A 14,327-nucleotide genomic window follows, 5' to 3' on the forward strand; every position below is an offset into this window, starting at 1 on the left:
AGTGTTTTTTTCACAATACAAGGCCTTGCCCTTCCCTGGAGACGCCCAGCCACAGCGCGAGTTACACACACACACAAATGCATGAACACCCAGGGGAGATGCTGCGGCAGGGGAGTGCAGCACCCAACGCCACGGTCTGGAAAGAAGATGATGAAAGAGGCGCACACGTCATGGAAGGATGGTGAAGAGACAAACACACACACACACTATCACAGCAGCATACACTTGAACACATGACAGATGCTCACTTATTAAAATGTGGCTGAGCCTAAATGCTGCTATTGAGACCAAAAAGTGCGACGGCGGGTGTGCTGTCACAAGCAGGCAATAATAGTTCACACACAGACATTGGGAAGCTGTTTTCCTGTGCCTGCCTTGGGGAAATTAAATCTACATTATGGACCTCCAGAGGGTACAGCGGAGAGGGGAGGATAAGGAAGTGCCAGAGAAACCAGTGTCCTGTTTTTCTAAGCTCCGGCCATCGCAAACACATCACACACACAACACTCAGGCTATCGATTAGAAAAACTGAGATCACCTTATCACTTTGTATCAAACGTGGTCAAAATTTTACTGCATGTTGTCGCTTATTCAGTTAATATTAATGCACATTCATCTGAAATTAGTTTATAGGATGTTGCGTGATTGAACCATTACCTTTCACATGAGGAATGGCATGTTCACAGTGCACAAGACCTTTAATATGTAGCAGAATGTAAAAAAAAAAAAAAAAACATTAAAACCTAAGCATTCACACACACTGTTGGTGACGATTGGAGAACAAGGATCCGACAGCCCTTTTCCACCATGACTCACTGCTCTCTGGGTCAAATCACTGTGAACGGCCCAGAGGAACAGTACCAATGTCAACATGTGGACTGCAGAGCTGCGGCGAAACAAGAGCCTGGGGTCAGTCAGGATGAGCTCACTACATTATCTCACTCAAAACAGCTACTTCATCAAATAAAACTCGGGATTTAAAATGTTCACGTTGGGATATTTATAACTCTGCAACAGGACGAAGGAAGAGCTGTGTAAATAAAACTGGGGGGAAAAGCATATTTGTGCTTCTGCTAAACTCCATCTCCAAAGTGACAGTATATTCTCAAGAACTAAGAGCTAAATTATGGTTTAGAATCTTATTTTAGGCGGATTACACCACCCACATCATTACTTAGCTGTTTTCTTTGTTCGCATTTAGTCATGTTTTGCATTTACTTAACTGTTCATTTTCCTGTTTGCGTAAGTCGTACAGGAGTTTTTCATCATAAACAAAGGTTCTTAAAGGGACTACACAGAGTTTAAAAATGTTAAAATTATGTATTTTCCTCCCCCTATATGTTCCAGTCATGTTGTAATGTGTAGAATGAGCCCAGACCTATTCACCACAACTGATTGCAGTAACGTATAAGACCTGAGGTGGCAGCAGTGAGTATAAAAACAGGAAACTTGCATCCAATCCCTTCTAGTCATCATCTTGTTGTGTGTTGGACGTTAACTTGTAAAATATGATTCCTTTTTTTTTAAGGATTTTTTTGACCCATAGGCTAAATTTGATAGAACAGCACAGAGTGAAGGGGGATTCAGCAAAATGTATCCTAAAGGTTAGGTTTAGGGTTAGTTTGGATTAGTTTAAACGTTGTCCTGCAAAGGTGACGTCATTTCCTGTAGGAAAGTGGAGCTCCACTGATCACATGCCTCTCCATCGGCTTTCAGACCCTTCTTACACAAATGTGAACTGAATCTTTATTATACTATAAATAAATACAAAACAATGTTGTAAATCTCGTCATAATATAAAACATTTCTTTAGATATTTTCCCCAAATCACTCAATCTTTGCAAGGACATGGTCTTTTCTTGCTAGTCCCTTTCGCTTATCCATGATTGTTTCAGCTATTTTAGCTTCCAATCAAATTAATGTCAATTGGGTGCATTGCAATATTGGGCAAGAACTGTAACAGACAGTGAGTAGTGTGAATCAGGCTGTAGGATTGCTCAACGAGGAGAAACAAAGAATGCAAAGTGACAGTGAAAATTAAATGTGAGAGCCTGAAGCCAGCAGAAAGTCGTGAAAGAGATGAGCGTGCAGAGAAAAGTGATGGTGAGGATGCTGGGACGGGGAATTGACTGTAAAAATTCAAAATTGAAAGAGTGGCTGAGTAAGGAAATATGGGACAGTATGTTTTTACGGCGGGTGTGTGAGCAGAGAGGTGTGTGCGAGCCATGGGAGCCGGGCTTCCTGCAGGATCCGACACACACAGCAGTTCTGGTGAGCCACCCAGGACCTCCGTCAGCACCCCCCTTAACTCGCACGCCCGCAATGAGGTGTACACCGGCCCCGGGAGGGGAGTTAGCACCAAGCTGGAGAGGCAGTGTGTGTGGGGGGGGGGGGGGGCAGAAAGAGCGCAGGGTTTAGCCGACGTCATGCACACCCCAGGGGTCAGACTTTCCTATGCTTCCCTCCCAGAAGAGCAGGAGAGACGCACACGCAGAGAGATAACCGCATATTTACCACATTCAGCAGGATCTGATTTCCCAGCTGGGCGCCCGTCAGAGGAAGTGTTTAACTCTGCTCTGATTGGCTGCAAACCGGAGCACAAAAAGTAGCTGCTGCTAACAAACACTCACACTGGTCAAACTGCGTTCTGCAACTCTGTGAAAAAATGAGGGATTTCAGACGCACAGAGGAAGAAACAGCTACAGGGGAGAAACAATGTATTATTGGATACGGCTAGTGCGGACACTTGAGACGCATGGCAACAAGAAAAAAATACTCCAACTTATATTTTGAAATGTAGTTATACAATATGCCAGTAGAGCGCACACTGCTGCTTCTATCCACTGCAGAGAAAAAGCAGGCAGCTAAAATTGACAATAATTGACGGTAAACATGTTAATAATGGAAAAACTTGATTCAGCAGCTGTCATGTTGTAGTTTTATGGTTGTGACTGCATATAGCCTTGGTAGAATCTTTACAGTCCAACTCATGATGAATACCCTCATGTCTTATACCTAGCACTGAGAGTCTATTATGGCTTTCCAGGGGCCGACACAAACTCAGAATCAGCATCTGCTTCTTGTTCCCTCGCAAAGTCAATAGTTCAAATGAGGATACTTTAGACTTTTCCATGTAGTTGCCTCATGAAATGGAGAAAGAAAAATAAGAGCGATGGCTTTAGAGAAACCACAAAGAAAAAGCACAATCCCAGAAAGACCATCAAAAGAAAAGAAAAGCTCATCATGTGCGCCTTGGTCTCGGGACGCCTCGGACCGCAGAGTGCAGTCAAACGCAGTCACACAAATCGTTCTCGCTCAGTCCTCCTGCAGAAGCCCCTCATGGTTTCTTTCCATTCACACCCGCCCCAGAGACCAGATCCTCTTTCCACGTCTTCTCCTCAGACTTTCTCGATCAAATCAGCTTTAATGTGGTTTGCCTTTTACCTAATACTTTCCTAAGCCTCCATCTTCACGTCCCTGAGAGCAGGCTGCCGTAAAGCCATGTGGAATTGATATTATAAATTGCGTGTGTCAGGAGCCTATAGGCCGCTGGCTCCGATCTGCGCAAATACAGGAGCGAGCGTACAACTGACCTGTCTGGATGCTTGATTCGTCCCAGGGCCCAGTGCATTCAGAAGATTCCCCTTCTTCCACCGCTGAGGAAAGAGAAACAAAAGAGATTAAGAAGTTATCACATGACAAACAGTGAGCCAAGACGATGGAGAATAATGCAAAGCTGCTGTAGTGCGATATTTCATTCAACAGCAATGCCAAAACATGGTTCATTATCAAGAACTGATCGAACTTAAGCACCAGATTAATGTTATTGCAATATTAGGTGGCACAAAGAAGCCACAAGTGGTTTCTTTGGGGCTTCTTTGTGCCAACTAAAGTGGCGCTAGCCCTCAGTTAGCTTTACCCGTTAGCCTGTTAGCTTCTTCTTCGTGATTCCATTAGTGTGTATTGCGCTTCCAACCCAGTGCAGGGAAGTTGCAAGGGTGCTTTTCTGGCCAGAGACACCAGGGGGAGATGACAGACCCACCCAATCATCCCATTAACACTTGTATTACCCCCAGAGGAACTGCAAAAAGGATTTATTAAGGTAAACAAGTAACTTAGTTCTTGTAATTCCTGGACAGGTTGAAGTTGGTGAACAGGAGGGCCGAAAAGCATTCGCAACCACGCTTCAGCCTAAGATTTTTTTTTACACTTATATTACCCCCTTTTACGTAGCAATAAGTAATTTCTTAGGCCACTACCAAAATAATGTACATTTTAGAGCATACAACAATTAGTGGAATCTTACGAATGAGAGGGGAAACCAAATCTATGCAAACAAAGATCTACCACACTGCTACAGACACCGGACAAGCGTACACAGGCAGATTTGTCAACGCCGCTGTCTTAACAGTAGACCCTGGTCCCACACGCAGCGCTGATCAGAGCCATTTGACACTTACTTCCTGGGTACAACAGGAAGGAGGGAAGTGGAGCTGGCACGCAAACAGGAAATGACTCAAGTGGCCGCACAATGGGGTTTCCTCTGCCCCCCCCCCCTCCTGCCCCACACTGACCGCCAGTACCTCGCAGTTAAAGTCGGATCTATCCTTGAATTCCTGCTCTTACTTCTCTTTCCAAATCCTCAACTCGCCGCCCCCCCCCCCCCCTGTCCCAGCCCATCCTCCGTGAAGACAAGCCAGGCGCCCAAATCAAAACAAGAAGTTATAAATCACTCAGGGGTTCCTTCTAGAGGCACGGTAAACACTTCAAGGTTTCTTTGTTGTTGGACAGTCTGTTAACTTGTCGAGACCATCTTGTCCCCCAAATATAAACAACTTTAAATTATACTCACTGTGTGCGGTTGAAATGTTTGAACCACGCTATTTCTACAGATGTCAGAGTTTTACTTTTCAACATGCTCGATTAAATTTAAACAGCAATTGTTCAAGCATTTTGTTTGTGTGTCAAAAGTGCTGCTAAAATTGAACTCAAAATCTTGACTGGAACTGAACTCGAGATATAGATATTGCATGAGTTAAACCATAAAGAGATTTACAGTATTGTGCAGCCCTGTTTGTTTTTGGCCACAGAATCCATCAACATGAGAAAAAAAACACTGCTGTGATATGGACACTATACGAGAGACCTAAATGCGGTAAGTTTGATAAAAGCCATTTTTGCTGATGAGACACCGGGGAGTACGGTGTGTTTCATTAGGCAAGCACACACACGGCTTTATTTAGATTCCCATATCCTCGCCGTGCCCCCCTCTGAGACAGGCTCACCGCTACAGTGAACCCTACAAACACCAGGGGGGCGCCAGGGGGGCTGCCGACGGGCTGTCAGTGGGCTGTTTTGTAACAACACTCAACAAGATAAGAATACAGCTTTTAAGTGCACATTGTGTTGTGGTACTAGGGCGCACCCGCTCTGCTTTGCAAAACTTACACACCAACAAAAGTTAGACAGAAGTACTACCTTTAAAGTGCATATTATACAAGATTTTTTTATTTTTTTTCCTAATTCCTATTTCCTTTTTTTTAATCTCTTATAAGAACTAATGAGGAAGTCAAATAATAAATGTCAAGCCAGGGAAAATTAGGTGAGCTTTTTATTTTTTTTACTAACATGTTCTGGTGAAATGGGTAGTTTATGGTAATGGCTTACACCTGTATTGCGCTTAACACACTTGACAAGCTTCTCAAGGCACTATAATTTTACCACAGCAGCCATGGGATAGACTGACAGAAGCGAGGCTGCCAATCTCCACCATCGGCTCCTCTGACGACCAACAACAACCAAGTGATTCAAACAGCCGACCTTCAGTCATGAGACGTCCCACGCGACCATCTGAGCCACTGTCGTCTGATATAGGCCTGATGACAAGATTTAACTTTCATATTGCACAGTGATGTTGATGACTAGCAAACCACTGAGTGAACTTGGGAGCACTGGTATGGGCCCAGTATAAGGTTGAGAGCTCAAATGATTAGCCTTTTGTTCTGTGGCCAAACATGAATCAGACTTGAAGAGACGCACAATGCACCAGTGTCACACCTGTGCACGAGCCAAAAGAATATGGAGAGTGCAGATGGCTCCAGATCAAACGTGTACGCTGCAAAATCATGTAAACACCCCCCAGAGCATGATCAGAGAATGACACAACGCCAACAGGACGCCAACAGGATGCCAACGGGACGCCGACGGGACGCCAACGGGGAGACAGGAAGCAACTTCATCCACAAGTTTTTAAACAATAATACACACATTATTTTATTTTTCTCTAAATATACTGCAAAACATATGACGCAGAATCACTCTCACGTTTTGGCAACTATTACGAGGCCATTATAACTGCATGGTGATTTGAAAAAAAAAAAAACACTAAATAAAATATATCTTATGGACAATTAAGACTTAAATATGTTTAGTATAAACTTAAAAGTGGTGCCTGCTGATCTTCTAAACAGGGGAAGCCCGTAACATGTCATTTATTACAGGCCAATTTATATAAGCCTAGTTTAAGAGGCTACAGAGTACACCGACTCCCACGACTTTTGTTCATTAGGAAGGTCTAAAATACCTTAAAATTGAGACCTGGATTTTCCAACCACAATTTTCGATGAGCAAAAACATGCTTAACCAATTCGGCATACTGTCTGGCCATATCCCGATGTTAAATACTTTACGCTCAGTACAACTGAAAGGAGGCCACGGGTAAGCTCTTGTTTATCACCAAGTCATGGAACAAGTATACAGAAGCCAACAGCCCATGTGCTATATTCAAGTCTCTCACACACACATAATGCACCGAGGTGGAGGCGAGATCTAATTTTAGTTTGACAGCCTATCACGCCGTTGAGCATGCTACACGAGGAGGAGCGTAAATGGGACAAAGGGCTACAAGTTACGTTATTGTTGTGCATCATCATCAACAAATATTTACATTGTTGTCGCTAATTAAACTCACACACACACGCTCATAACGGCATAATAATTGTTTCTCAGCTCTTATCCACCATCGCTAATGTTTGTTTATGGCTCAACGGGCAAAAAGACAATAGTTTAAAGTTTTTCCTAATCATACACAATTCCCAGGGTTTTATTTCCACCTTAGAAATGTCCTTATATTTTTTGATCATTAATTCTCTATGTCCCGCCTCTTACAGATTCACTTGTCATTCCTTTTTGTGAGCACATCCACCTCAAAGTTCAGTTTCCTCACATTTCTCTCACACTTCTCCGAGTGTCAGCCCTCATCGTCTTGCTCCCACTTACACCCCTCCATCTTTCCGTTTCTCCCGTGTCCCATGAAAGCAGTTACAGCCGGGTAAAGAAGTCCTTTGTCTGCAGAAGCTCAACAACACATGAATGCATGCGGCGTATCAGGGCCATGTATTCCCCAGACGGCCCGGGCTCTGGTGTTCCCACATCGTGCTTGATGAACAGGTCAGCGTGGCCAATCACGCATTGGCCGGGTGGCCCTGGGAGGCGGGATCGTCAGCTGGAGCAGCCAATCGTACGCATCTTTTATTCCCAGTGGGTCACGCTGATTGACAACTAGTGCTGGACACGAGTCAAGAGGGTAATTGTCATCCGACTCTCTCTTTCCCTTTATGTGAGTACGTCTCAGATCCGTCCTCCTCTGTTCTCCTGCTGACTTTCAACGAGCATTACTGACGTTTACCAAGACGTCTTTGATGCAACGCCTTGTGATAGAGAGAGCACAATCCTCTACAGTTTAAAGTCATGTTGACAGAACTGAACTGGATGCTAATAAAATGGTAGTACCTCTGCCACCAAGTAGGGGCACTGTTACAACAACATATTAACACCATCATTTAAGGCCCTGCACCTGATTTTGATATGACATTTGTTTTGTCCTGCTTTGTATTAGTAAGAGCAGATTGTACAAGACCCTCATGTGTTGCGCATGTAAAGCCTTTTTATTGATCATAAACAAGCAGCTAGTTTTTGGTGTTTATTTTATTGGGACAGTATTTCTCCCTGAATGTTGTACAACGTGTTTAAGCTGACCGCTGTGAGCACTTGAGATGGGAGAAAAGAAGAAGAGTTTGACCCATAACTAACCATTCAAAATGCACTTTCATTGTTTGTAAATTGAAAATTCAGGTTGAATTTAAGTAAGGAAATGTACAGTTATTAAGTTAGGCGGTGAGGTGAGGTGAGGTGCTAGTGTGTACTCAAGATAAAAATCCTCTTCCTGGTTGTTTTATCCAATTTGCTGAATAAAAATGACCAAACGGTGTCATACTGAGCAACACTGCCCCGTCTTGCTTTGGGTGTGATGGGCTTTACACACCCTACTTCCTCACCCCACCCCACCTCTCCCCCGCGCCTCCAATGGGACTCTCTGATTGGCTGCCCCGGCTGTCCCTCAGGACCAACTTTGAGACTCTACTGGCAGAGATCTGATGCCAATCTCCATCCCCAGCCCGCCTCCTGGGAGTCTCCCAAACTTCAATGGCCTGTGTTGGGCGCAGACACACAATCGCGCGCACACACGCACACGGGGGACGGAGGACAGAAGCTGATTAACTAAATACTTTTATCAGCAGTGAAAGGCTCTCCCTGCCCGACTGCATTCTGAATAAAACAGCCTTAAAACACATAAACACGCCGCACACACTGGTGAGCTGTGGGGAGACGGGAGGTAGCAGAGGGCTTAGATGGATGGCACAACAACACAAAGCCTGGCGGACAAGCTTGGTCGCCCTCTCAGACGCTCCCAGTGCCACGGTCCCGCTGTAACCACAACGCATGTTTCCACCGGCTGCCTAAACTTCTCGAAAAACTGTGATTTTTGTTCACTTCTATATTAGCCCTTCAACAGCGTTTACATTAAAGCTTCACAATGTGATTTTAAAGCACTGCGCGAGAGCCCAAACTACATTGCATAATTGCTACGGTCATGTTTCTTGAGCCAGGCCATGAACCGGGAACTTCTTTCTTTGCTGCTTGACAAACCATAAACAAAAACAGTGAACTTCAAGTCAACTTAAGAAGCCGCACAATAACCGCAACCAAATCGCAATGATAATGGCTGACCTAAAGTCCTGAGTATACAGCAGGTTTGTGAACCTAATCCCAAACAAGAAAAATTAAGGTTTTGTCAGAGCCGTGAGAAGATATTTTAGTCAGGGGGTGCTGAGGGACAAAATTTACCCCAAAAACGCGTTTTCTGTGCCTGCAGTTCGCCAACTACCCACCAGGGGGGGTGCTACAGCGCCCTCAGCACCCTGGGTTCTCATGGCCATGGGTTTTCTGTATTTCAGTGTGGTTTGTCCTTTTAAAAACAGACCGTTACCCCCACAGTTTCTAAAGTCTCTGCCCTCCATCTGACATTGTGACGGTACATTTTTGTATCTCGTCAACGCAAACCCATTAGCAATACCTGCGAACTGAAATGGCAACTGAGAAGGCAGCGTTATTAAGTGCGTTGCTCGCTCAGAGGAGGCGCACACGCGGGCGCCAACAAGTGCAGAGTCGATGTTCAGGGCCAAACATCACAGCTTGAGATTAAAGAGCCTCTCTGATCTGACATTTGTTTTTCTGTCTGTCAGCGCGAGCCGTGCAGGAAGAGCAATCGATAGCGGCTCAGACGTGAGGAGAGGGAGAGAGGGGGATGTGGGAGAGGCGCGAGGAGGGAGGGGTGCTTCGGGTGGGAGGCGGCGGTGAACGGGACGTGAAGGAGGACAGTGGGACACAGAGGGCGGCACGAGGACAGGGAGGAGCACTCGGGAGGACCTGGACCCTCGGGACGGCCCAGGAATAACTGCGCCGATAACACAACACTCACTCACTCTCTCCTGCACCGGGACACACTGCGGGGTGCGCACAGAGTTCATTCTCCAACGCGCTTCCAGGACAGGGGGCGATACAGACAAGTGCACGTTTCACACTGAAGAACTTGACTTTTATTTATCATAATTTCCAGGATGAAGATCTTAATCATTGACTAAATGCCATGTGGTTTTTGGCTGGTATGAATGGGAAAGGAACCAATCAAACTAACCAGTCAGCACAAAAGCAAATGAACATCAACAAAAAGATCCTTAAAGGCTAGTTGATTATTCAGATATGAACATACGGACAGAAGGGGTAAAAAACACAAAGTCTTAGCAAATAGAAATTCATTGACCTCATTCCAAACCTTAACCCTATCTCAACTATGGATAGCATCTTTGTCCAAAAAAAGCCAAAGCTCTTCTTCATTCAAACACTGAAGGACAAGTGCAGTGGTGCAAAGAGAAAGGGAGGGCCACCTAATTGCCTTCCCTTGTACTACAGACTTGGGAGTGCTTTTTGACTGAAGACAGTGATTTCACGCTCTGGCATTATTTAGCGTGATACAAAGTTGATTAGGCTTTACACGAGGAGCAAGGAGCGGGCGTGAGGGAGAGAGAGGTAGGGAGATAGGGAAATAAACAGCTTTGTGTCACGGCACATCGCTGGTGGACAGATTAACTGGATCGTCAGGCTCCTTCAGGGACCAGCAAGAAAAATATACACACACTACTCCAGAGTACTTGTATGGCTGTTGTTTGTTAGAAGAAACACAATCACATGTCCTAAAAGAGTTGTGAGTGCATATAGTATGACACTTTAGTATTAGTTTAGTTAAGAGGCCCACAATCAGGGCTGGTCAGAGCTACACAATTATAAATGATGTTATCTTTTTTTAGTCATGCTTTGACACAGAAATCTTTGTGTAGAGGAACCTGTTAAATTCCTCTCCAAATAGTGTTTTGTTCTGTTCAGGACCAAATGCATTTGTCTATGTCTGTGTTAAACATCTGATTAAACCGATGTAGTTGCTCTTCAGCTTTAGTTTTTTCCAACTCACTCTTCCTCTCTCTATTGTAAAGCTCACAGTGGGGAGGCTCTTGCCTTTTGACTGGGAGGAGTTAGAAAAACCAACTCCAACACTAAAAAGAACCACTGGCTGTCTATAGTAGAGTCTGCTACAAAGCCTCGGCAGAGTCCCATTAAAAGGGCGACACAATACAAACATCTTGTTCTGTAGACGGCTTCACGCTCCGCGCATAAAGCACATTAGTGTGAGTCTATGGTGAGAGAGAGTTTGAGAGAGCTTTTTGTGAGTGTGCACAGAGGCAGACACATGGGGCAAAAGGCAGAGAAACAAGAGGGTGAATGATGTGGATAAACAATAGCAACATTATGTGGACTGTCATGTAGACAGCAATACTCTGATGATAGTATAGTGTAAAACCACACTTAAAAATATGAATGAAAGACATTTTATTAATAATATAAATGTTTTCAAACTGAATGAACATTTCAGTGCCATAGGATTTGCATATGATCAAAAAGTTAGAAGATCAGTATAGCCTAGCCCTATGCAATAATATGGACATCATCAGTGGCTATGTGGCACCTCAGTCATTCTGCAGTGTATATTTATTGCGTTAAAGTCACATTGCCAAAAAAGTTTGGATATACCAAAACAGTCATTGGAAGACATGCAAACCTCCAGGATGGAAAGGCAGATGGAAGCTCTGGCACACAAGCTTGTGGGGAAGTTCTGCTGCAGCAGACAATGCCAATGTATATGTAGATGTATGCAAATCAACTTAGTCAGTGTTTTTGTCCAGAGATTATTTCACTTCTGGAGGTCAGTTAGCTTGCAGCAACGGGAAGAGACATGAACAATTTATAAGTGTTTTAAGAATGAATAAGGCACGATCCGTGTTCACAAAATGGACCAAGTGAATCTAACAAAACAATAATCAAAGAGACTTTTCTAAGAACATGACTGCTTCACCAAGTTCTGATCGGCAGCACAAGAGGTCATGCAGGGCAGAGCAGTGGGCATAACCCTTTGTAACCCCCTCCAAAAGTCAGCACCATCCTCCACCAGCCGAGACACACACATACAGTCTCCATTTCCCAAAAGTCATGCTTTCACAGCCAACAGTAAGTGCAAGTGTGTGTGTGAAGGAGAGAAAGCCCAATAAATATATTATGCATTAGCCAGGTGTGCAGAGGGGCACCACTAATTGCCCCTACCACTAATGTTTAATGTACAGGGGAGAGGGGGGGGGGGGGGGGGTGTAGGAGGCAGCAGAGCGAGGGATTAGGAAGAATGATCTGAGGAAACAAGGCTGGCCAACTCACATTATTTTGGTGGTAAACTTTGCAAAAACATTTTACATAGTGAGAACCCCCCAATTTCACTGTCATAAGCTAAGAAGTTCTTTCTATTATACTCAACACATAGAAAGTACTGTACTGCAGAAGCCCCATCTTCCACAAAGCAGTTTTGGACATAGTTGCTATAGTGCACTAGTAGTTGAGGCTCAGTGAGTTTTCAACTGATAAACAACAAGAAAAAAATGCATTCATATTCAGTTAGTTTTTCTGTCACAGTTTGTTCTGGCAAGCGGTCAATCAATGCATAACATTGCACAGCTCTATAAATCTTTAATTCATTAGCTTGTTTGTGCCATTACAAAACAATGAACAGGAATTCAAATCCACCACCTGCCAGGCACTCAATTGCACTTGTGGTAAAGCACTCTGAAAGCCATTTAATGGTTCAGCAAGTCTTAATGTAAAGTCAAAACAAGTGTGTATGCAGGGAGAGCTCTGCACATACTGCTGACCCCGGGTTCATTTATTAATCAAAGGAAAAAGGAATATAGGGCGCTTTCAATCGCTGCCACCTCTACATGTATCTGGAGAAAGAAAATACTTTTTCTCGGTTTAATCCAAGCCACATGTGTGCTTTATAAGAGCCTGTCACCCTATGAAAGACTACATGCTTTGCCAAAGGGTGACATTAAAACTGACTCTAATGGGAAAGCCAGATGAGTAGAGAGAAAGAAAAATAGACGAGTCAAAAAGCAGGAAGCGATAGTGAGCTTGCCTTTGCACACACTGGTGCTGACGATGGAGGTGACAGATATCATTGTGCAAAGACTGCATTTAGCCAGAAGAGGAGTATCATAATTAGATCCCACAACCCGCACGTTGGTGTGGAACATAAGGGCATATTACCCATCATGATTCATTTTTTCACACATTTGCTGGGTTGGCAGCTGTTAATTTGAAGTCCTGAGCAATTAATTGACAATAACTTTAACTCCAGGCGAGGAATAATTACTATCCCAAAGTCTCTTATTACATTTAAGTCACACATACTTACATGAAGAATGGGCCATGGCTTAGTTCTAATAATGAGAAACACTGGCCCAGTGACTTTTTTTTACAGTTATTTTTTACCCGATTATTTAAACAATTAATAATTATTTTTTTTTTTACTTTCCTCCCTGTCATATAAGTTGCATAGAGCTGTTGTGTATCTATGGGAGAGTAATATCTTAAAATAATAATCCAGACATACAGCTTTCATTTTGGAAGAAGGTTTCAGAATTAAAATTAAAATCATTTATTTAGTCCAATGGCTTGGTTTCTTGTTTATTTAAATGTATCAGCCCATTTTCAGTGAGTAAGGGATCACTCAGGGATCATTTACTTATTTATTTAATTAAGAAAAGTGGAACAAAACAAAAACAAATGTAAATCGTAAAAATATGGAGCATGTAGTTTATGTATGTTTAAAAAAGGTTAGAAACTGCACGTATGTCCCAATGTACCTAAGTGAAAAACTTGCATGCACTAGTGTAACCAACCCAAAGGTCTTCAGACTGTTTAAAACAAGCCAAACAAATGCTAAAAGCTAACTGTTCCATCTGTACTGCAGCTGTACGCTCTTCCCTGTTCTTCTCCGTCTCCCTGTCACATGCGCTCAAGTCCCGTTTAATGTCCTGCAAATGAAGCGGATTTATTAATGTGTAATTAAGTAATAATCATCACTACATAATGCATGAGAGACTCGAGGGGCTGAGAGCTCAGAGAGGCAGAGGAGAGATAGCGTAGCCGGGCTGTTGGAGCAGACAGGCAAGTAGATTTCTGCCGCCGTGCCTCACTAAAGACACACATTAAAAAGGGATTAATCCGCTGAAATAATATTTTGATAAGAAGAGGAGCTGACGCGCTCTGGTTTGGTCCTGCGGCTCTATCTCCCCCCTCCGTGCAGCTAGTTTCATGGCCCATCACGGCACTGTTAGTCAGTGTTCAATTAACAGACTGCAATTAGTCAAGTCCCCCACTGTTAACAAGGCCTAATCAGTGCTAAGGCGAAACTGGTCAGGAAAATCTATAAGAAAAGCAAATCTCAAAGGATAGGCAATGGAGGGGCTTAACATCGCAATGTCACACGGGCGTCTGATGAGACATAAAGTATCTTAATAGGCAGGTGAATGAACATGCTCATGGTCACG

At 43.7% G+C, this 14,327-nt stretch overlaps 1 protein-coding gene across 2 annotated transcripts in view; it reads right to left on the minus strand.

The window, feature by feature from the left end:
* znf423 (zinc finger protein 423) overlaps positions 1 to 14,327 on the minus strand; it is a 118,650-nt gene that overhangs the window by 100,596 nt on the left and 3,727 nt on the right. For both annotated transcript variants that reach the window (XM_079567484.1, XM_079567485.1), the window contains exon 2: positions 3,594 to 3,656. In XM_079567484.1, coding sequence (XP_079423610.1) covers positions 3,594 to 3,656 — 63 coding nt within the window. The remainder of the gene's footprint in view (positions 1 to 3,593; positions 3,657 to 14,327) is intronic.

This window comes from Gobius niger (genome assembly GCF_951799975.1).
Source record: "Gobius niger genome assembly, chromosome: 12".
NCBI lineage: Eukaryota > Metazoa > Chordata > Actinopteri > Gobiiformes > Gobiidae > Gobius > Gobius niger.